Source organism: Abramis brama, assembly GCF_963993115.1.
Source record: "Abramis brama genome assembly, chromosome: 13".
Lineage (NCBI taxonomy): Eukaryota > Metazoa > Chordata > Actinopteri > Cypriniformes > Leuciscidae > Abramis > Abramis brama.
In genome coordinates, this window is record NC_139975.1 from 7,072,468 (window position 1) to 7,097,860 (window position 25,393).

The 25,393-nt window shown below is 37.1% G+C and overlaps 1 protein-coding gene across 1 annotated transcript in view; it reads right to left on the reverse strand.

Moving 5' to 3' along the window:
• Nucleotides 1–25,393, reverse strand: part of nrg2b (neuregulin 2b) — a 71,745-nt gene that overhangs the window by 12,617 nt on the left and 33,735 nt on the right. The window contains exons 3-5 of the mRNA XM_084133232.1: nt 22,774–22,892; nt 8,127–8,247; nt 2,805–2,863 (exon numbers count right to left, since the gene is read on the reverse strand). Coding sequence (XP_083989358.1) covers nt 2,805–2,863; nt 8,127–8,247; nt 22,774–22,892 — 299 coding nt within the window. The remainder of the gene's footprint in view (nt 1–2,804; nt 2,864–8,126; nt 8,248–22,773; nt 22,893–25,393) is intronic.

Consider the following 25,393-nt stretch of genomic DNA (forward strand, 5'->3'; position numbering starts at 1 on the left):
CACCGCTCAAAAACTGGAGTTTTTTTTACAGAGTTCTGCAAGCTTGCAATTTATCTGATTATAACATAATATAGTGTAGATATTATGTAAATAAGAGCTTCATTGTGCAGTCAGCTTCATTGATTAAAACGGAACTTTGTGAGATTGCGATGAAGATGAGTGACAGCTTTTAGTGATTATAAAGAGAGCGCCATTTGCACGCTTTCTAGGCGATATAATATAGCCTAAATTCAGAATTAGAATAAAACTGGAATGAAATGCTTGACCAGCGGCCACATTGCACACACTGCAAAGTTTCGGGAGTGACATCCGCATAGCCTATAGGCTAAATGCGGGATTTTCTCTCGAAATAACCATAGCAATGGATGAGACTAAAACATGATATACGTCAAAATAGGTGTACATTAATGCTAGAGCACCCTCGCTTATTCCAGAAGCATGACTGATTTTGGAAATCATGGTCCAAACGTAGGATTCTGCTGTATGGTAAGGCAATGGTTATTTATTATTAATATTATCTGCCATGCCAAATCACGCATACAGTATGCATGCTTTTCTGTTAAAAATAACAGTGGTTTGTGAATGTAGCCACTTTAATAACAAACAATTTATAGAGAGCGTTTATGCTGGGATGTGTAGGTTGTTGCGACATGTAACTTGAAACTATTTCATGGACATCTATGTGTTTTTAAAGGGTTGGTTCACCCTCCGCCTATGATCGATGGCAATGAAGAACCTTTATTTTTACGAGTGTACAGTTTATAGAAAAGGGCAAAAGTCATGTTTGCAGTAATGCACTTACAGACGATTTGATGTGATGACATATTTCTTTCAATAAAAAAATTAATAATAAAAAAACAAATTCTTCCATTCAAAAATGTATGTTATAGATAACACAAATATGACGTCCAATGTAATGTGTTCAGTAGATTTTACGGCTGCTGTGAATCTTTGTCTTGACTATTCTGCAGACAAAACAATAAAAATAGGCTTAAATATCATACCAAAAATTTGACATAAAATGCAATCTATTGAATGGACTGTACATTAGCTATGTTTCAATCCAAAGATGAGAATTTAAATTGTGCGCAAATTGGGATATCGCATAAAACATTGCAAATAATGCAGTGTTTCCATCCCATTCGTTCAAGAGAACATAATCGTCACTTCCTGCGCAAAATATATAATAAATAATAAAAATGGAAGTTGCTGCAATCGAGGAAGCCACAATAAACACTGTCATGTTCTCTTGCATTCGGATGTCTGGTGTTTGGGAACGCAAACATTTCAGAATGACCAAACCAACATCTGAGATGCTGTGCAATGCGATTGGTCCGCAAGTTAGTCCAGTTATCCAATCACATCCACTGTTGAGCCAAAGTTTTTTGTTGCACATTGAGGGATTTATTCTGTTATTCTGTTTCTATCGTAGTTTATGTGCATGTCTACTTATCGGATAAAAATGTATTTGTCTCATTTGAGAGCATACGTTTTTAATGCGCATTTCTAGAATTTATGTGCACTTTGGCATTTCCATCCAGCATGCGCATAAAAATAGGGAGATGGAAACATAGCTAATGACAGCCTTGTTTCCATCCACATTATATTCAATAAAACATATTGACTAAGGTCAACTGGAGCTGTAAACCCAGGGAACTACTGTTCTAGGTGGGTTAACTGGTTACGTTACCAACGTAATTCCTGTGGGTGTAAACAGACCCTTTCTGTTATTCTTGTGTGTATCATGTGAAATTTCCAAGGTTCAATGATTTTACATGGTCATGACAGAAAATGATATGAAAAAATGGCTTTTAGCTTTGCACAGAAAAGTTTAGTTATCATTTGTATCACACATTCAAAGCTTGGGGTAAGTACGATTTTTTTTTTTTAATGTATTTTTAAATGAATTGCATTAAATTGCTTAAAAGTGACGGTATAAATATTAAAAAAATTCCAATTCAAATAAATGTTGTTCTTTTAAACATTCTATATATCAAAGAATTCTGGGATATATCCATGATTTCCAGAAAAATAATTGAAGCAGCACAACTGTTTTCGACACATAATAAGAAAAGCTTCTTGAGCACCAAATCAGCCTTTTAGAAAGATTTCTGAAGGATCATGTGACAATGAAGACTAGAGCTGAAAATGTAACTTTTCCATCACAAAATTACATTTTAAAGTAAATTCCAATAGAGATTTCGAGAGAATGTATTTTTGACCAAATAAATGTGCCTTGGTGAACTTAAGAGACTCATACCAACCCCAAACTTGTCTTGCGGCTATACTTTCTTTGTAAATTGTGTATTTTTCTGTTTTTTAACGTTTATTGTGGTGCAGTTTTCCATTTTAAGTGCATTACTGTCAATACAATTTTTGAGTTCGAATCATTTTCTGTGGACACAGACGCTGTCAACAAGCTTTACTTGTATCAAACCAGAACAATCCTTTAAATGATAAGAATGAGTGCCTGCCAAAAATGTCCTGAATTTGTTTGATGCACTAATTACTCATGAATATAATTCTGCTCTATGGGAACCTAATCTATATGTAAACATGCTTTATTGTTTCACTTGCATGATAATTATCCTCTTCTTCCCCAAATCTGCCTTTAATAATATATCAATGCATACTAAATCCATTGAACATCCATGAATTTCTACTTCTACCAATAAAAACTTAAAATGGGCAAACAGAGGCAGACATGTACATGCACACACACACACACACACACCATAGCCAACATGCAGCTTCAGAGCAGACAGACAGACAAACAGACAGACAGGAAGAAGAAATGGACATACTGTAGAAACCGGCCATAACGGAGGTTTGACAGCGTTCACCGGTATAGTCATTTGGACACCTGATGAAGGGAAACAAACCCGCAGAGGGAGAAGGAAGGAACGAGAGGGAGGGGGAAGAGGAGAAAGAGACATGAGGAGGAAGAGGAGAGAGAGAGAGAGACGAGAGCAGAGAAACATGCAGTTAGAACAACAGAGAACAACCCCTGTGAGCTGTTCCACCTGATGATGTCATCGCTGTGATGTCACCGGAGGAGTTTGAACCTGAGGAAAAAGGGCTCATGTCATTTCATGCCATTTTTAGGATGGCTCCAAAAATGATATGTGGGTTGGGAAGCCTGGTTCATTTTAGTGAGCTGATTCATTCGGATGGTTCAATTAGGCGGCAATTCCTCAAGGGGGCGCTTACCACCCTCAAAAACAGAATCCTCCATCGGGCCACAATCAAATATTAGGCTGTTTTTGTCTTACTGGAGAAATATGTGCAAACAAAAATATGCTTGTTTAAATCTATGAATTCTGAAATCTTTATTAAACAAGTTCCTAGTTCCTAGCAAGCAGCTTTGAGCCTAGACGAATGAACAAGTTCAAACAAGACGGACATTTAAAGGATAATGTACAGTCATATCAGTGAATGCACAGCATTTTATCACATAAATAATGACGGACAAATGAAATATTGATTTGAGAAGAAATCGTTTTAAAATCGCACCTGTTTATTATCATATAATCCATTACAGTGTAACGGAAAACAATCATTCTAGCAACAAGACAAACACTTCAACAATATTACCAAAGGCCTTCTATTAAAGGGGACCTATTATGCCAGCCAAAGTATTGATATTGTTTTTGGAGTGGTGAAGGAAAAAAATTCGAGTTCTTCACTAGCGAACACAAAGTTTGTAGGTGGAATGCAAAAGCATTGAAATATTTTTTTTTCATCACTGCGTCCCTTTAGAGGCTCCATAGGTTTCATGCTTGAATGTTTAAAAAACACTATGATTTCACATATTTGACTAATTTATCAGTAAAGCTCTGTTTAGTTCCTGTCTCTACGAAGCCCCTCCCTCTGAAAAGCACAATGTGCTCTGATTGGTTGGCTGGACCAGTGTGTTGTGATTGGCCAATCGCTTCGAGCGTGTTTTGGAAATGTCACGCCACTTACAATAACTATGAGTTTCAACACACTACTAACTAACTCAACCGGGCCTCGTTCCTTTATTTTGCATATGCCTTCGGCTGGAATTATTTAAATGAAGGATATTGTGACGTGTTCATTCCCGGAAGAAAACTCAAGACTACAGTCAAGGTGTTTCAGGGAGTTCAGAAACAGTGCGCACTGATATAGAGAATAACTCGCTTTGGAGTGACTTTGTGCTTTGTAACTTTGTAGACCTTTTTCAAGGTCAACATTACACAATAAAAACAAAAGCACAATAGGACCCCTTTAATACTGAAGTCCTTTGGTTTAATTTTATAGTAAATTTAGTCCATAACTGAGGCGCAAGATGGCACCAGCTGCGTTTGAGAGCGCATCTGCGGTGTGATGTGTGAGACATGAAAGAAGAGCCGGCCTCAAACACCCAGATTAATGTCATTACACAGTGGGAATATTGGGGAATAACTGACCTCGGAAAGCCACGACTGACCAACTAGAATCAAGCATTTCAGACAGCTGTGTAAAAATGACAGGTTAATAGGCACTGAATTCTCAAAAATATGATATAATTATAATAATATAATGTGATATGCACATTCATATTTCTATTTCTCATACTTAATAGGTGTGACTGACTTTAGCTGAGGCTGGATTTAGGGGACACTTTATTTACATACTTTATCACAGATGAAGTGGATCAGATGCAATACTTGTCAAATACACAGATATTTCACTGTCTACTCAGTGCTTTATAGTAGCATCATTTATGTACAGATATCACTTGAATTGCTTGACTACTTTCTGATCTAATGCAATAAAATTCATGCAATTTTAAGCATGCCGCAGGTGTCCAAATACTCTTTGGGCCGACTGTAGATCAAACATAATCAAACCTAATTTGAGCTTTACATCTTTACTTCCTCATAAAATGCCCATCAGTTCCACTTCTGTGATCGTCTAAGACCTCACGTTAATGAGGAGGACGTCCTAAGACAAACAGGAGCAAAATAAAGTCCCTAAAAGCTTCATAATGGTGCCAAAAGCTTAGTCTAGTCACAAGTTTTTATTATTTATATACTGAGGCTATTTTAGAGTTCAGTTCTACTGGGGAATTCACCGTTCAGCCTGTCTGCAGAATTTACTGCAGAGGTCAATGGGACAGACTGCATTTCATCTGCTTTAGGAGCTACAGTAACAGACACACACACACACATACAGAGAGATGACATCTTAAGGTATTGTCTCGGAAATACGGCTGGGAGGTATGACATACAGTAGGCTATATATACTGTACAACAGTAGAAATGTACCTTTAATACTGCGGTCAACATTTTTGTGCTAAATTTGTTAATAAAACATGAATTGCTTAAGACCTTTTCTCCTGTGGGCTCCACTGATTATCCTAAGAAAGTTAAAAACAGTTTTAATTAACTTTATTATAATTATGGCCTAATTTACTAATTCAAAAACCAACTTTATGGTTTTAAAGGTCCTTGCACACCGAGTCCGAAATTTTCGCACAGTAAAAAATAAATACAACCTCACGTAAATCGATTTAAGTCAATCGCGCTTACACACTGCCTCTGAAACTTTCGTCCGTCATAAAAGAAATTCGGATCGGGTTCGATTTTCTGCATTTTTCGCATCTGTAGCAAATATTTTGATAGGTGTTTTGACAATTCAGAGACTGAATGACGAATACAAAAAAATGCAAGGTTTGTAACTGTGCAAGGACTGTAAAATTACAGTCTTTAAATAAAAAGACTTTCAAAATTTAAGAGCTGTATAAAGCATTTTAATCATATATTACTTAAATTTATTTACTACTTTATTTTGTTTTCTATATCATTAATTCCACCCGGATTTTTTCCTTTCAGTTTATTTTGCTTATATATTTATATATAACTTATGTATGTTTTTTAATGTTTATATTTGTTATATAAATAAAGAATTAAAATATTACACTATATAATTGGAAAATATACTGGTAGTATATATATATATATATATGAGAGCTGTATAAAGTATTTTAATTACATATTTACCCTAATTTATTTTGTACTTTATTTTTTTCTATATCATTAATTCCATCCAGATTTTTTCTTTTAGTTTATGTTGCTTTCATTTTTATATATATAACTTATGCTTTTTAATGTTTATATGTTTATATTTAATATATAAATAAATAGAATTACAACATTGCATATATATATATATATATATATATATATATATATATATATATATATATATATATATATATATATTCTCTTGCACCAATGGCATTCAAAATAAAAAAAGAGACAATAATCAATGACATTAAGTATGATTAATTTGTAAATGATATACTTCACTGAATCTCCACCAAAAATAACTACTGTGATACTGTTACCATGATATAACATGTCTTATACCGTGGTAAAACATTTAGATTTTCATCCCGCCCACCTGTACTCTGAAGTAAAGCTTTAGCGCGGTTGAAGACAAACTTTCAGGCAAATAAGTGAATCACTGTGTCAAGAAAGCCAAGAGCAACACACACTATTTCCAAATCAGTCCGTGCTTCCCTGCGGGCCATTAACCCTTAAAGCAGCTTCAGACACTCTGTTCTGTAAATTAAAGAGATTGACTCGACGAGTCACAGTTAAAGGATGACATCTCCCTCAAGGGTTTGAGCTTTAAACAGCTTTAATGGCTTTGTTTCTCTTCCTGTAAAAAATTGCCGCACACACCGTAAATCTGAGCTGCCCTGTCTGAAATGGCTGATAAGAACGGAGCGTTGTGTCCATGGCATCACCGTAACTCAGCGCACTATTGATAACGCGGCAGTATACATCGACAGACCTGACGGACGACACACACGGCAAACCCTCTCCCCTTCCTCCAGACCCTCACACACACACACTGTCATTTCTCTGGCTCGAGCTAGACCAGCAGTATTCAATTAAAGTTACAAGAGTCTCTACATTTCTTTCCCAGCAAAGGTCCAAACAATCATAACTTACACAGTTTCAGGATCCAATGCCGCAACATGTAGACATTAATAAAATGTTTTTAAATTCCTGAATTTGAATTGAGGCAGCAAACAGAATGTAAAACTGGAGTTTTGATTTTGAGTTTAAAGGAAGTAATGTTTGGTTTTTTATTGCATTCATTTTTTTATAGTTATAATCTAGATTAAAATGTAATGAAATTCAAATACATTCATATAACTGCTCTTAGTGTACTTCTTAAAGGAATAGTTCACCTAAAAATGAAAATTATGCCATAATTTACTCACCCTCAAGCCATCCAAGCCAGTGATTGTAGTTTATAGTTTTAAACATTCTTACAAAACCCCATCGTTTCAATTCAGAAGGCATTTATTAACCCACTAGAGTCTTACTGGAGATTACTTTTGCTTTTAAGACTTTTAAATCTATTCAATGCCATTTCAAAGCTGGGAAGAGTCAGGATATGGCTTGAGGGTGAGTCAATTATGGGATAGTTTTCATTTTTGGGTGAACCATTCCTTTAACGCATTTGATTTATCAGTACAAATTACCCATAATCATATTACGCACAATACACAGGCTATTTCCAGAAGGTGGTTGTTGCATTTCTCAGTGTTGCTAGTGTTAGGTAAAACTATTAAAAATCGTAATTTCTGTAATTGAAATTATGCTAAAATGAAGTATAAATATTAGAATAAAATCTTATAAAAAAAACGTACGAAATTTAGATACAAATTAAAAACTACTATAAAAAATGAAATATGTTTAAATTGAAGTACTAAAACTGAAATAAAATAAGTTAGCTATATACAAATATAAAAAAAACTAATAAAATTGACAAAAGCACACAACAACAATTGTTTTAAATATTAATAAATAATTGAATAGTATATAATTAATAGAAAAATAACAGCTCTGATTGCAGGAAAAATCCTTATTGTGGAATTTATACTATATGTATAGGTCAGTGGGCATTATGAACTGCTATCAATTTTTGTTGCATTCATTTTTTTATAGTTATAATCTAGATTAAAATTTGACATCCCTGTTTGGAGTCTGGTGATGTCAAAGCAATGTTTCAATAAACACTCTGTTTGTTTGTAGTCAAAAAATGTAGGTATTATCAAAGTGAGATCAGATAAAAGGAATGTGTTATGAATGTGTGTAACTTACTTGCAGGACAGCTGATTTATACCATGTATGAAATAACAGTCTCCACCGTTAACGCAGTATGTCTTCTCAGTTTCATTGCACTTCCTGGCATGACTTGAGCCCGGAGACAATGTGGTGGTTACTATAGAAACATACGGAAACACACACACAGAAAGTCAGAGATGAGCATCATACATTAGTTGACATTGTGAAAAATGTCTCAATGTTCAAAATGAAATATGAACAAACTGCACAGTATTACTATATAATACTTTTCAATAAATACCATGTGAAACACAAGTATGCAATGACACTTTAACTGTCCTATGCTATATTTCAAACTAGAGTAACTTCAGAGTAAATTAAAGGAACAGTTCACCCGAACTTTACAATTCTGTCATCATTTATTCACCCTCATGTCTTTCCAAACACATTCTTTCTTCCATCTAAAGACACTAAAGCATTAAGTATCATAAGGGTGAGATTGGATGAACTCTTCGATTAACATCAGAGTATCAGAATCATTCCTGTATTATCAGTCTACAACACTGCTAAATACTTCTCCAACATGGCAACAGAACTGAAACTGCAGCCACACACACACACACACTGTTCCACAAAACACTGTATCACTCTGTATATGAACTAGAGTGAGACACACACTGCCAAATACACATGGCAGATGGGAGGATGTTCTCGCAGGCATCGCTGGCTCGCAGCCACGCCGAGGTTTTAGATTTTCTGCAGTGTGTCAGAGTCACGCAGAATCAAACCGCATGCTGAAAACAGCAGCACATCACATCTGGATCTCTGCAGCCAGAGACACGGGGAATCCGTGATTCAATCGCCCGGACAGAGAGCCAGACGGAGATGGTCAAAGGGAAACAGTCAAGAGTGACAGATATAAAGAGGGGGGGGGGGGGGGGGGGGGGGGGGGGGTATACTAGCATGCATATTTTTGAAAAGAGTATGCAATAAATATTTTACATATGCAATATAACAAAATGTATAGCAAAATTAATAAAATAAAAAAGAACAAAAAAAAAAATCATAAAAACCTATACACAGCTGTAAAAATATAGTTTTGCAACAATATAGGCCTTGTGCAAAAACATTATTAAAAATAAATATTTTATATATGCAATAAATATTTTAACCAGTATGCTATAATACATGTCCTCATTATGTTGCATGTCCAGGCATCTTTGTAGTATTATATTGTTACTTCTTTTAATTAATACAATTTAGTGTAAGAATGTGTCAAATTACAATAAAAACTCAAGGAGATCACAGTTGATTAAGACTAATATTAAGACTTTGAATGGTTTACTAATTAATGCTTGCTCAATACTGCACAGTTTATACTGCATACTGCCTATTAAAAATAGTATGTGAAGCAGAATGAATTATAAATGAATAAACGGATGAGGCATTTATATAGCGCATTACCACTGTTACACCCAAAACGCATTACAGTCATATCATACCCCTCAGCCACCACCAGTGTGCAGCATCCACTTTTTTATTATGCAAACATTTCGGTAACACTTTATTTTACACGTGTTTTACATATTTTACACATGTACACTTGTTACACGTTACATATGTAAATGTAATAACTAAACATTTTGCATAATTACATGCAACTAAACCTAAACCTATAGTAAGTACATACAGCTAATTTATACTTAAGTCCTTAAATGTATAATTACACTGCAACAAAGGCACCTTAAAATAGTGTAACCAACATTTCTAACAGTGGTATACTACATTGTTGTCACATGACCTCATTATATTGCATGTTTAATTGAAAGGTGTTCTGTTATGAGAGAAAAAACTAAAAAATTGATTAGGATTTGAGTAAAAATGTCCTAACTTTATCAGTATGAGTCATGGAAGTGATGTTCAACATTATTGCTGCAAATGCGCATTGCATTGTGGAAGAGGTTCTCAAACTGACGTCATATGCTTTGTGCACTTTTATAAGCGGACGTTGACAGACTGTCATCACCACAACTCCTTCCCTCACGAATCACAGATCCCAGACTCGTGTCCGTGGAGAATGGACCAACTCTGATGAAATCCATGGCAACCGACCAAAACCATGTTATTGTTACAGGAAAGTCTTTGTATAATTATGTAAAGAGGAATTATACATTCCCGAACACATTTGCTGATATGCTATGCAAGTATTTACGATCGCTTTTTCCTGATGACAATAAATAATTTCACACCCATAAAAATTCCACGCCCTCTTCCAACAGCTCTGCTTCGCCAGTTTGAGAACCTCGGCAATGTGGGATGCAGTATTGAACATAGTGTGCTCTGATGAATACTGCACATTGTGGCAAATATGGTAGGTCTGTGATTCCTAACCAGTTATACGTGAACTTCCAGGGGTAATTTGAAACATCTGAATTATTTTGTTAGAATTTCTTCTTGTAATTTATAAAACAAAAGTGCCCGTAGTAAAAAAAAAAGATAATGCTGACAAAAGATTAAAAAAATAATGCCTTTACATATTCAGTTACTTTTTAGGGAAAGAAAACACAATAATATGCGTGTGTGTTAAAGGGGTGGTTGATTATGATTTCACTTTTCTAACTTAGTGTGTAATATTGCTGTTTGAGCATAAACAACATCTGCAAAGTTACAGCGCTCAAAGTTCAAAGCAAAGGGAGATATTTGCTTTTAAAGAAATTGCTTTTTAAGGACTACAACAAACGGCTGGTAGAGACTACACAACATTCCTCCTGGGTTAGTGACATCACCAACCCTAAAATTTACATAAACTCCGCCCCCGGAACACGATTTATAGATTATCAAGACAGAATATGCTAATCAATGACTAGAACATAACTACACATAAGCTACATAAATTCATCAACTAATTCAGAAATGTCCTGTTGCAATCTACATGTTCACTTGTTCTTGAGTCTCTCCATCATTGTCTGAATCCGGTTTGAACATAAAAGGCTAAACGTTTTTGAAATTTTCAGTGCATGTCTTTGTGAATGCAAGCTGTTGAAGCTCCGCCCTCTGTGCCGGGAGCAGCAGCTCATTTGCATTTAAAGGAACAGACACAAAACTGACCTTCAAAAATTGACAATTTTAACATGCTATTAAAAAATATCTGTGGGTTATTTTGAGCTAAAACTTCACAAACACACTCTGGGGACATCAAAGACTTATTTTACATCTTGTGAAAAGGGCATTATACCAGCCCTTTAATTCATATCACACATTTTATTTAGCATTATCAATAATATTTTTAAAGTGGTCTGATTCACTTTAATCTAATTACAAGCAATGTAATAAATTCTTCTGAATATATGCCTTATGAAGGTAGTTATTTCCATACAGAAAATGTGCATACTGTACATAGTATACATAATATATACTGCACAAATGATAAAAGTAGTATGCTAGTATTCTAATCTGAAAATAGCCAATGTCTAAAGCCCTGTCCCAAATTGAATGTGTGTGTTACTGTGAGAGAAACACATATGGCGTGTGCAGAAGAGCTGGGATGTGTTGATTAAAGGGATAATTTACCGCTGGCAAAATGGCCTTTCAATAAATCTTGGCTGCCTATGAAGCAGAAACCTGATTTTATTTTTTATCTGTGCTATCTGACTGGAGAAAACAAAGAAAAAAGTCTGTTGTCTTTCCTTTTTCCAAATATGTAGGAAAACGTCAACACCCATAATGCACTGGGCATGTTGCCGTCCAAGGCCACTCCCACCAGTCTGCTATGGATATGCTTACCAGAGTCAAATACCACCTTACTTTAGTAAGAAATACTCCTTAGTAAACTTTTAGTCATAATGGTGTCGGCTTGTATTGTTCTCGGGTGAAAGAATTCAAAGAGTAAATGTTTAGCGGTAGTGAGTTAATTTCGTTTTCCAGTGAAGAATCCAGCGCGTTGTAGGCATCGGCTAAAGGCTGCAATGAATCATAAATATCTAGAGAACACCATGACTGAAAATCTGAAAAACCTGTGTTTGTAGTCAACATTTCAAACGGGATGACTGTGAACACAGTGCTGTAGGCCTAACGGAGGGGAAAAACTGAAAGAACCTGCTGTTCTGTCAGTTATGCCCAACCTCCCGAAGCAAAACGTCGTCTTGTACAAGAAAGCTGTTGCCATAGTGTTCAACTTTTTACCATAAGGTTGTTTAAAGAGTAGACAAAGTATGATCAAATTTTCAGTGATAAACCTACCCTTGCAATAACTGTTCTGTTAATAACCCTCTGTCGATCCGACTGTCCGTGGCCGGGGACACAAAAATGCGGAAGTATAATCTGTAGTTACAAAAGCCCTTGATGCTTTCGGCAGACTTTTGCTGACAAATAAACGTGAATATCTCCGTCCAGGCAACATGGAGAACGAGTAAACATTGTTCATTTACATATACTACCGACATTGTAACAATACAAATCAGGTTGAAAATCGGCGAAGTTACACTTTAATATGAGATTCACATACAGTAGCTGCTTTTATTGCACTTCCACCCCTCAGACACCGGTGGTGCTATAGGCACAATGCCTGTGTGTGTAAGCAGAGTGCGTACTTCTGTATTAGTCCCACAGCCATAGTGATTCTTTCCTCATGTGTACTAATTCGTGACGTCAAATTGAGCCAACAAAATGTTCTAGTCCCATAAAGTCACTCCAGTCACACATCTGATCTGATCGCATCACAGTAGATCTGGCTCCTCACAGTTCAGGCAGAGATTTAAGCAAATGCACCTGATAGGATCCAATCCAACTTCACAGTTATTATTACAGCAAATCAAGTTCATTCAAGTTGCCAAAATGTGTGGTTTGTATGGTATTTAACAATAATTTATTAATTAGCATGAAGCAAACTGGCCAAGCATGAGTAGCTTTAGTAGAAAATAAACTCAGTTGCACACAAAACCTTTATATTACTAACATACAGCAGTAAAAATTAAAACAACTTCACAAAAACATTCACTTTAGAGTTGTCTTCCATCATATTTGATGTCACAACTATCATAGACAGTTCAGAGAGTTTCTCAATGGTAAACATAATAAGTTTGATTGGTCATTTATGTGCAACTCAAAATTATAATTACTCTTTCTTCCTTATGAGTTTGTTAGTCATAATTATGTCAAAATAAAAAAGAAAAAAGAGAGAGAGAAACTTCTCCAGCATACCTATTTTTAGGATTACTGCGACAAAATAAAAAACACATTATGCTGCCCCAAAGAAATGTAGTTTTGTTGCAGAAGCCAGTCTGTTCATAAACCAAGTTTTGCCTCTTATTCTTCATCAACAGCATACAATATGTACAAATTGAACTGAACAGCCAATATTCATTACAATGAAATCTTGTAATCAGTTATGATGTGGTGGTGTTAAATAAAATTATGTGTAGCCTGTATAACACTCTCAGGATCCAGAGCAAAACTAAAAATGTAAACAGGAAGTGAACAGGAAACAGCTCTACATGCATTATATTTATCTCAAAGATTAGTGTTCATGTGTAAAGCTGTGTGAAAGCTTCATGTGTGAGCCGATCGAGCAGATCGTGCTTGTCAACGTCAAGTCTCTTCTGTATCTGGATAACTGATCAGATCTCTGTTTCCCACGCAATATTTAAAATAAGTCTGTAAAGGTAAAATGGCCCCGGTGCAAAGTCGACCTGAAGTGCTGGGGTTTCTTTTAAAAATAGTTTTCAGTCACGGTGCTACAGTACGTGTTTCAAATCTCATAAAACAAAGAGGAGGAGGCTGCAAATAATAATACTTTGCATAGATGCCATGATTGAAACAGTAAAAAGAGACGAATGGGTCCAAATGGGTCCTTTACAGACAATGAATGGTTGTGCAACTTTCGATAGCAAACTTTCTTCTATATATGCATTCTACTCCTTCCTCGATTGTCTCCTAAAAACACCCAGCTACGTGCAGCAACTCCCAAGACATTGTGACGTCGACTTGTGAATGCAGATGCGATGGCTATGTTGCAATTACAGACAATTGTGAGATCCGATCACAATGCATTTACACTTGTCTTTTCAATGAGCACGTTTACATGCACACCAATATGCTGATAACTACCAAAATTCAGTTTACCCAAGTATGCACTTTTACCGATTTACCGGTTTTATCGATTTACAGGTTTACATGCAAATCAATAACCCGGCAATGCAAGTAACCACGTTTAGAAGACACATAAAAAAAAAAAAAAGGTTAGTTCCTAGTGGTGAGGATCCACGTGTTTTTGCTTATGTGAGTTGTAATGTTAAATAAAGCAATAAAAACCAGAGTATTTCAAAACGTCAGCAGGAAACTTGCAAAGACTCATTCTCCTCTTATATTTGAAGTTTCTTCAACTGTACCACTTGTCCATTGGGCTGCCGCTGCACTAGATGCTTTTTTGGATGATTTATATTTTTTTATATTTTTTGGGTTAAGAAAAAGTCAGAGTTTGCAATATATTTCTCCTCCCCTACCGCAAAACACTTGCGGTGGCTGGGTGCGCTTAAATCTGCCGTATAAGGACGCTTTTCAGTCAAATATCACACTTTAATAAGCCGATAAAACGCAAGTTAATGTGTTTACATTCCGGGTGAAATCGGGGTAATGGGCAAAAATCTAGCTGTGTCGATCGAATTGGAAAAGGAAACCGATTTAACACGTTTTCATGACCACACACGTTGTCGGCTTATTAAGCATTATCGGGTTAAGAATGTGTATGTGGACAACATCCGGATACAGGTTGCATGTTAATGCCAAGTGTAAACCAGTCCTGATACAATATATGGATGTAATTATGTGACGTAACTAGTGTGAGGTAGCAGACAGACGCCACTTTGGTGAGACCACATGGAGTGATCTAGCACTGGACAGACCACCACCTGAGCCCTGCCATTTCATAACGAGCTAATTAACTCATTAACATGCACACACAAACACACAGCACAGCAGAGAGAGAGAGAGAGAGAGAGAGAGAGAGAACAAAGGGGCATCAAGTGAGAAGGAGACACTGTATGTCTCAGAGCACAATAGCCCGTGTCTCTAAAGGTCACACATCACTCCAGTAGGAAATGGAGGAGAGCAGAATATATCGCCTCTAACATTCAACCTTACATCTGTCTCAAGCATATGTCCTCTTCTCTGCAGTGACAGTGTGTGTGCTATCGTGCCTCTATGTTATTAGCCTGTAACTGTTTCATGTGAGACACACAAAGTGGTCAATCCTCCTTTTGTGCCTCAGTCAATTCAATGTTTAGATATACATCGTATAATATTGGAGATGTGTGCAGGTCCAGATTTACTAAACAGGGCAAATTAGCGTGAGACCGCAATCTCATAAAAACGCTGATGGGAATGGAAAGTTCTGCGGGTGATACTGACAAAATGCGCACAGACGCAGCCAGTTCATTTCCATTATGACCAATGCAATCTACAAAGGGCAGCGCAAATTAGTGTAGGGTCGCAAACAAGCTAAGCCTATGATAATCAGGTGCGGGTTATCTACTAACAACACAGAAGCAGCAAATTAAATGACATGGCTGGGCAAATAATATGTTTCTTCCTCTGGTATTCCAAATAAATGAACATGGGTGGATAAAATGCTCTCCCTTCTATCAGCACTGTCTATTCTCTGTGGTGCGTCCTCTACTATCGCAGCCATGTCAAGCGCCAAATCGGTTAATGCATGCTTTTTCCCGACATTAAATAATGCCGCAAATACCATTGAATTGACTACCGCAAACCTTAGTAAATCACGTTGCTTGATTCATTTATATACTATCCTCCCATAAATGTTGTATCTGAGAGGTAAACTTCTACAAATGCATATGCAATAAGGTCAGTCGCAAAAAAATATCTATCCACGCCTTTTCATTGCTAATTCTTCACTGGCATCTTTAGTAAATCCTGACAGTAGTTTTTTCTAAGGTCAATCGAGGGTTTGCGCTGGAGCAAGCTGTTAAATCTTAATGTTCAAATTTAAATCCACTTCTCTACTCTCTTTATTAAAAAATCCCGATTCAGCAATCACAAATGACAATTGATCCCAACTAAAAACACATTAATATCCATTGAACTGAACATGCACAGTGAAGCGTTACTAGGAGAAATTGATTTGTACTTTTTCTGAGGAGGTATTTAGAACTGAACTAAGAATGTTTTATTCGGTTCCTGAATTTGAATTGGATTTGACTTGAGGTAGCAAACAGAATTGCAATGTGAATTTAAATGTGATAAAGTACTACTGAAATGAATTCATTTTCATAAAGCAGCAGATTTTTTAAACAGATAGATAGATTATTATGACTAAAAGACAATAATAATGTTGATCAGGTGCTGCACTGGCAGTGCATCTGTTCTCCGCTTTAAATAGATCCAGAGAGGGGCTTTTAAAGACTGCACATATTTCCCTCCGTCTCGTAGTCCATCCTGGTGTGGCAGGATATTAGCTCCATTAGCCTTGGCTCTGAGCCGACGGATGGATGCGGACAGTCAGGAGAACATGATTCACACCCCAGCAAGGGGGGTCGCTGGGAAGGCCGTAAGTCACACGGGGGCCTGTACGGAGATGCTGATCCACTCTACTCAACCAGGCGCCGATCAATGACATCGAACCACTTACAGGCACTACCCATTCAGACAGCATTCACAGACATGTCCACCGCGAGAGCGATCACATGCACGCAGAAACACACACATGCACACGCTGCAGAACTGCATGCAGGGGGAGCAGAACGGATGGAGAGACAGGCTAATGAAGAGGGGAGTGAATGGAAGTGGAGGAATGGGGGATTTGAAGGAGACAGATTATCAGGAGAGCCACTGACGGGAAAGAGAGAGAAAAACGTGGGTTAAAAAAAGAGGGTTCGTACTATAAAGTACAGCTGAAAGAAAGTGCTATGCAGTGTGTATACTGTTCATTTGCACAGATGAATTTTTGTATGCATTTACGTTTTTTTTATTTAGCAGGTTCTTTATTATAATTCAACTTAATAAGGATATTATCAATTATCATAAAGGAGACAAAAAGTATTAGCATATATTTTTTATTTTATGTATAACTATATATATATATAATATATTGGATGCTGTATTAAACATACGCACCAGGGTCATGTGAAAAACTGTTTGAACCATTTACTGTTGCATACAGCATACTTTTTCACAAACTATTTAAAAAAACCATAGACAGTATACAGTACAGGGCAGGGGAGCAGGGGTGGAGGCAGAGCAGCATGCGCAGGAGTGTGTTTCATGTCTGCGCTTGCATCAGACTCATTTAGCTGAAGCAGTGCTGAGCTCTGGACGGTGGACTCATTCCTCATTTATCTCAACAGTAACACTGGATCCAGAATCATCAATTTAATATGACCTGTGTCCATGTGCCTTTGTAGCCTGGAAATCCAGACCTAAATCTGAAAGATTAATGGTCTGGCGTCGACTAATGAAAATCGGCCAGCTCGAGGGGCGGCACCAAGCGTGCATTTGAAAATCTCACTGCACGCAATTGGATAACACTATGACCAATCACAACATCGCTTAGCTACCAGCGGAGCTAACTGGTAGATTAGACTCTTACCGTATCCGGTCGGCAAAACAGCAAAAACGTCCTTCTTGCAAAGGAACGATTCGAGCGCCATCTTCTGTTCCTCTTTTAGAGAAAAAGGCAAGTCTAAATCTTTCATTGTAGCGGCCAAAGCCGTTTCAAACAAATGGTGTTCATCCATCTTGCAATGTTTACTAATGACTTCGACATCGCAGCGCTGTCGTCATCTCGCCTCTGGCCCGCCTATATCGGATAACCCGATGTGATTGGTGCAGCTCAGATAGAGGGGCATATTAAATGAGCATCATTACTTGACACCAGAGTAACTCGCTGAGCAAATTCAACTTGTGCTCTCGTGAGAACTCTGGATTACCAGGGTAGATTCGCTCATTCAAATAGAATCTGCAATGCATTTTATTTCCATTATGTATTTCTGACTTAATAATAAAATATTCACTGCCAAATAATGCAGTGTGGCATACTTTATTAATCGATATTAGATAGGGGGCTGTCATGGCCTAATGGTTAGAGAGTCAGACTGGTAACCCGAAGGTTGCGGGTATGATTCTCAATACCGGCAGGAAATGACTGAGGTGCCCTTGAGCAAGACACCTAACCCCAATCGCTCCCCGGGCGCTCCAGTGGATGGCTGCCCACTGCTCCAGGTGTGTTGTGTGTGTGTGTGTGTGTACAGTACTTTCACTTTCACTTAGATTGGATATAGTGACTGTTAGGCTGTACTATTATTAGTTTATCTGACTCTAAGACAGAATTTCTATTATGTTAGAGACTAAATAAATCATTTATTGTGATAACATCATGATTATGATTATGAAAGCAGGCATTTTTATCTCGAAAGTATGTGCACTTGATGAATCATGCAAAATAAGACCAGGGCCATTTATTAAACATATACCTGTAGTTCACTCAAAAATGTAAATTTTGTCATGCTATATGATTTTTGTGAGACATTAGTTGAATGTAAATGCTACTTTTCTCCTTACAAATATAGGGGGTGTAAAGGTCCAAAAAGGATAAAAAAATACCATATAACGACCATAAAAGTAGTCCATAAAACTCATGTGCTATATTCCAAATCTTCTAAAACCATATACAATACAGTTTTGAAAGAAATTAATACTTTTATTCAGCAAGGATGCACTAAATTGTAAACAGTAAAGAAATTTATAATGTTACAAACGATTTATATTTCAAACAAATGATGCTCTTTTCAAAGGATCCTGTTAAAGAATCAGTTTTCACAAAAATGAAGCAGCACAACTGTTTTTATGTAAATCATCTGAATGATTTCTGAAGGATCATGTGACACTGAAGACTGGAGTAATGGCTTTTATTTCAAATAGAAATCTTTTGTAATAATATTTCAATAATGACAACTCTCTGAATAGTTTTAACATGTTATTGAATATGGCAATGTTAATGAAAATGGCAAATGCTGAGCAAGTATGGACTTGCTACCGCTAATAGATACACAGACACACTGCTGTGAGAATGTAAGATATGCTGCTGCTGCATGAATAGACATACATTAATCCTGTAGCAGATCTAGACAGGTGGAGCTGGGGGAGGTGGAGGGTTCAGGACTAGCCTACAGGAAACAATGAACCAGACTATTTAAATGTTGAGCAAGCAATTTCATTGTGCCATGCGGTAATGATGTGATTGCTTACAGATTGGATGTAAAGGACCCATCAGCCTGCTCCCTCAAGAGTTTCATGACTGAACTAGACATAAATGTCTTTACTATCACTTTTGATCAATTTAATACATCCTTGCTGAATAAAAGTATTAATTTCTTTCAAAAACTGTAGTGTTTATGGCTTTAGAAGATTTAAAATATGTGCGAGTTGTATGGACTACTTTAATGGTCGTTTTATGATACTTTCCATCCTTTTTAGACCTTGACCCTCAACTTTCTTCTGAAGGGGAAACGCAACATTAACATTTATCATTTTCCTTACACAAAATTTGTACAGTTTTGAAATGAATGAGGGGGAGTACATGACAGCCTTTTTTTTCTTTGGGTGCACTGTTCCTTTAAGAGCACAAACAGGGTCAATTGTGGTTGCGGCTGTGTGTGTGTGCGTGTGTATTTTGCGTTAAGTATACTTGGCTCTTGTATCTGACAGGCTCTTGGCATTGCAGCTGAAGAATTCAGAGGCCAGAGTCCAGCTGGGTCTCACGTCACACACAAACATATATGCACAAAGATGTAAACACACACTTCTCCTAAATGACCCGTCTTCAAGGACGTTCTGCTTTGGCTTGCGCAGTTTTTGTCCTGTTTTAGCTCTATGCTCTCAAATACTGCATAGATACTACCCTGGTGACCCCCCATATGGCCACTAGAGCATCTCTCCCTCTCTTTCTTTTTGTCTCTCCGGTCAGTGTCTGTGCTGTTATATATAGCTGAAATCTGTGCACTTATGGACTGAAATGCTTGCTGTTCCTGGAGTGCAGAATCTGCCAAAATGACACACTTTATCTTCTTTAAGCACAGAGAGTTATCTGCAACTATTCACTGTACACATACACGCACACACATGCACACAGAACATGTAAACACACGCACCAGGCGCGACGCAAGTGTTTTTTGCTAGTTTCAGCCCGACGCAGTTATCATTTTCATGTTCTGCGTATAGGAATAGCAAATGCATTTGAGACCATTTGTGCGCCCATGGGTGAGCTGGTCTGAAACAAAGGTGTGTTCAGGCGCATTGATGGCGTGTTGCTATTTTGAGGCAACTGAAATAGACTGCACCATTGACCAACAAAAACCTGGTCTAAAGTATAGGCGGGTCCACAACGCGCGTACACTTTGTCTGTACTTTGTAACTGGCTTTTAAAGGGAATGAAAGATGAGACTCTGATTGGTTTATTGCACATTACGCCCAAAACACACCCATCACTCATTAAGAGAATAGGGACAACACTTTTAGACCATGCACCGTGTGCGCAGACCATTTTTCCTGTCGTTAAACTAGCAAAAGTGGATACGGACACGCCCTGAGTGCACTTGCGGCGTGTGCTTTAGACCATGTGCTTAGATCGTTAAAATAGGGCCCTTTCTCTTTATCTCTCACACTCATCCTGAAAGGACCCTTTTACCTTTCACAGTGACTTAACTACATAATAGATCTCAGATTATTAAATAAGCCAATTACTTCTCAGAACACAGGAACACACATACACACACACACACACCAATCTAAATACGCAGACCCAGACATATCCTCTCATTTTATTAATTCAACTATTTATTCATTCATTAGAAAAACACGATAAAGAGCTTGCATTAATTCAGTTAATTCAGGGATTCCCACACTTTTTTGTCAGTCAGACATCTTAAAATATTCTTGAAGTACCCCAGGAATTTGAAGTTAATATTTCATTAATTTAACAACACATTCGCATGTTCATGGTTCTCTGATGTCGATCACATGACATACAGGTAAACAAATAAAATGTGTTTTCTTTAGATTTTTTTTTAAATTATTTTAATTTGACATTTTTAGCATTAGCTCATTGTAACAATAAAGATCCTAAATCTTTGACATTATATTATTAACATTTAATTAATTTAATACATTATTAATAATATTCATTTACTCATTCCTTCAAATGTTCTTGTTGTGAAACTTTGAAGGTTCATTCAGTTAATTTGTTCATTCACTATTTGGACAAACATTTAGTGATTATATACCAATATGATTATAAAATAATAATTATAATTATGGTTTTATTTGATTAATCATGAATCCCCAAATTATTCTATCATTTCTTTTACTCACTCACTTATTCATTTCATTCCTTCTCTTGCTCATTCATTCATTCTCTGTGTCCATGAGACTCTGCTGACACATCAGATAATGGAGGGGTTTGGTGAAGAGCTGGAGGACAAAGTTGAGAGAGAGAGAAAGACCCTATATCTCAAACCACTCAACCATTACTGCCCTTAAGATGGGCTGGATGGAGTTCGCATTAGTTACACACACACACACACTCACTCACACACACACACAAAGTCACGGCACATCAAACGCCTCCAGCTGATGTGATATACTCCAGAGACTAAAGCAGGTGGGGAGATCGGTAAGTAAAACAGCAGATGAGAGAGGTGTGTTATACAAAATAACACCAAAACTTACAAAACAGACCTAGGGTCGATTGCATTAAATGTTTAGACTTACAAGTCTTACAAGTTAGTCATCTAATTTTTTTTCTGGCCATACATTTTTTAAGTCAGTCACATGAAAAGGTAGATTGGTCTAATTTGAGTCTGAAGAGTAAGAGTGAATAGCCCTAACTAACTGCTAGTTGGTCAGACTAGTTCTTAAGAAACAATCTTAACCTGACAGCTATCTTTATGCATCTGGCCCCTGAATGCTGCCTCAAATCTTGAGGCTGTGTGCTATTAATATTCTATGGCCTAATGGTCTATAAAACAGGCGAAACAATCCTATAGATTTACACTGAAGGAAGGACTTGAGCCATGTCAAGGGTTTTGACTTGGGCCACTAAGCGAGGAACTAAGCAACTACCCAAAACACACTAGTAACCACCTAGCAACACCCTAGTAACCACCTACAAGACCCTAGCAACCACCTTGCAACAGCCCAACAAGCACTCACAGTTAGTTTTGCACAGGCAAAAACACAGCAGATGGAAATCGTAAGGAATTTCATTATTCTTGTTCCAAATCTGATTCCTCACTCTTAACAGTTTTATTAATGAAGTACATTTGACGAAGACTGAGGGGTAAAAAGAAATGCTGTTATTTTTGCATTTACAGTTTGTTTCCAAATGCTAAGATCTGTTTAGACTACTCAAAAGAGTAGATAAAATGAATCTGAAATAAATGTAACCTAATTCTTCTTATCTTTCATACCTGACCAGTGCGAAAGAGCAATAAGTGCAACATAAAGACAGGCCCAGTGTGCTCTCACTGCACGTGTGTCTATATCAGAGTACAGACATCTTACAAAGCACATGTGCTGTAAGAATCTGTCCCATGATGAGCAGGAGCACTGGTCTCTTGTGACTCTCAGCCGTTTGCAATGAGAGGAACTAAGAGGGAAATAATGGAGCTCTTACTGCTTTGGACGCTGACGTAGCTGGTGGCGTTCTCTCTGCCCAGCGAGTTCTCCGCCACACAGGTGTAGTTCCCAGAATCCTCCTGTCTCACTCTGCTGATGTGAAGCTTTGAGTTTTTCCTGCACATAAACAGCCAAGACACAAAGGAAGAGAGAAATGGAAAAACGTGAGGGTATGCGAAGACAGAAATGAAACAAAAACCCAGAAAATGGAGAAAAGGAGGTAAAGAAAAAGAAAGGCTAGCAAAAGTGCATCAAAAGCGAGTCTGTGTAGTCACTATTTATCCCTGAAGGGCATGATCCTGGATCACCATGTTTTTGGTCCTAGAACAATATTATTTTCAGCCAATCAGAAGTCAGAGTCAAAGTCAGAATTTCCAATGCTCTGTTTGGAAAAGTGCAATGGAACGGCACTTTGGAAACGGCACTTTTGGTTCAGAAATCCCAGCAATTCTGCCAAGATCACACACTCATGCCAGCACACAAAATGAGCAAAGCAAAGTTGCATCACATGATATAAAACCTGTTTACCAGTGCATAAGTTATCATTTCTGTTGATAATCCTACACCTGACAAAATTTTGCATTAACTTGGACAACTCTATTTACACTATTCAAAAGTTAATATAATAAAAGTGACAGTAAAGTCAATAATGTTACAAAAGATTGTCTCTTAAAAATAAAGGTTCCAGAAGGGGTTTTTCTTCTCACAGCAATGCCATTAAAGAACCATTTTTTGGTTCCCCAAAGAACCTTTCATGGAACAGTTCTAAAACAGTCATTTTTTTCTCAGTGTGAAGAAATTGTAATAATCTGAAGAACTTTTCAAAAAAGATGTTTTGTGCAATGGAAAGGTTCCATGGTGTTTAAGTTTCATCATGGAACTATAGATGCTAATAAAGATTTATAAAAGAATCTTGAAAAAAAAAGGATCGTAGTTTCCACAAATATATTAAGCAGCAAAAATTGTTATTAACACTGATAATAAGATTTGTTTCTTGAGCATCAAATCAGCATATTAGAATTATTTCTGAAGGATCATGTGACACTGAAGATTGGAGTAATGATGCTGCAAATTCAGCTTTGCATTACAGGAACAAATTACATTTTAAAATGTATTTAAATAGAAAGTTATTTTAAATTATAATAATAATTCACAAAATGTGTCAATCATGTTGTGAATGTGCTCTTTTCTTAACAACGCACAAAAACACATCGAAAGCATAATACAATTCTGTAACTTTATACTCTCTCATCAACTAAAATAAGACATTTTGTACAAAATGGATTATTAATGAAATGTCATGATGAAATATTGACTAAATTTAAAGGATATTTTCTTCTAAATAAATGTTCACTGTATTTTTTGTCAAATAAACGCAGCCTTGGTGAGCATAAGAGACATTGTTTAAAAAAATGACCCCAAACTGAACTTTTGAACGGGACACTCATAAAAATAAATGTTCTTTAATGGCATCTTAATTTCCACGAAGAACCTTTAACGTCCATTGAATCTTTCCATTGCACAGAAGGTTCTTTAGATTACTAAAATGTTTTTGACACTAAGAAAAAAAATGGTTTCTTTTAAGAACTGTTGACTGAAAGGTTCTTTGGGTAACCAAAAATGGTATCACTGTGAAAACCCCTTTTGAAACCTTTATGTATACATGTAGTGTGCTTTAGTGTAGTGTACATTCATATTCATCCATTTAGCAGATGATTTTACCCAAAGCAACCTTTAAATAAGGAACATCACAATTAAGCAATAAAGCTTTTATGGTTGGAACTCAGAGATACAGAGTAGGAATATCCCACACCTGACTTTGGATGCAAAATTCAGGCTAGGATCAGGTTTAGGTCTGACTTTTTGATAGGAATGTTGTTCCAGGACCAACAAAGGATGTCGGTCCAGGAATCTGTCCTGCTTGGCTTCATCACATCGTGCGTGGGGTCTCTAGTGGTGTCACTGTGATTCTCGTATTGTCTCTCAGCCCTTCTCCTCAGGTCAGCATGTGGACGGCTCATTAGAGGAGTAAAGCTCTTGAAGGATCACATTCTGGAGCAGAACGCACAGAAAATGGCAGCTGCGTGTATCATCTTCTGTCCTTACTTTACCTCCATCATTATTAAACCATCCCTGTCCACGCTGTCAGCTCTTTCACTCACAGTTCATTGGAGTAAGTGTGTGTATGGATGCAAGCGCATGTCTCTGTGACTGTGGATCTGCAGCTTCAGCACACACACATTTGCAAAATTACACAAGGGGCCAGTGAACAGGCAATCCTGTTAGAGTGATCTGCTTTCTGTGGAAACGTGCACCTCAGCACTTTTTGTCAGAGAACAGAGGAGGACCGACGTGTTACGGAATGCCCTGAATTCTCCCGTATGTTTCCCGCCCTGCGGTCCCAGGATATTGAACGGCTACATGCGGACTGACGCTGACATCCGGACTGAATATACAGCTACTCGTACACTATTGATTTGTGTTACGAATGGCTAAATGACATTGATGCAATGTTACAGCAACATGCACAGCTCAGCAAATTTTTTTTTATCCCTTATCCAATTTTACAAAACGCCGCTTTCCCATATATTAAGGCATTTGCATGATTATGCAATTCT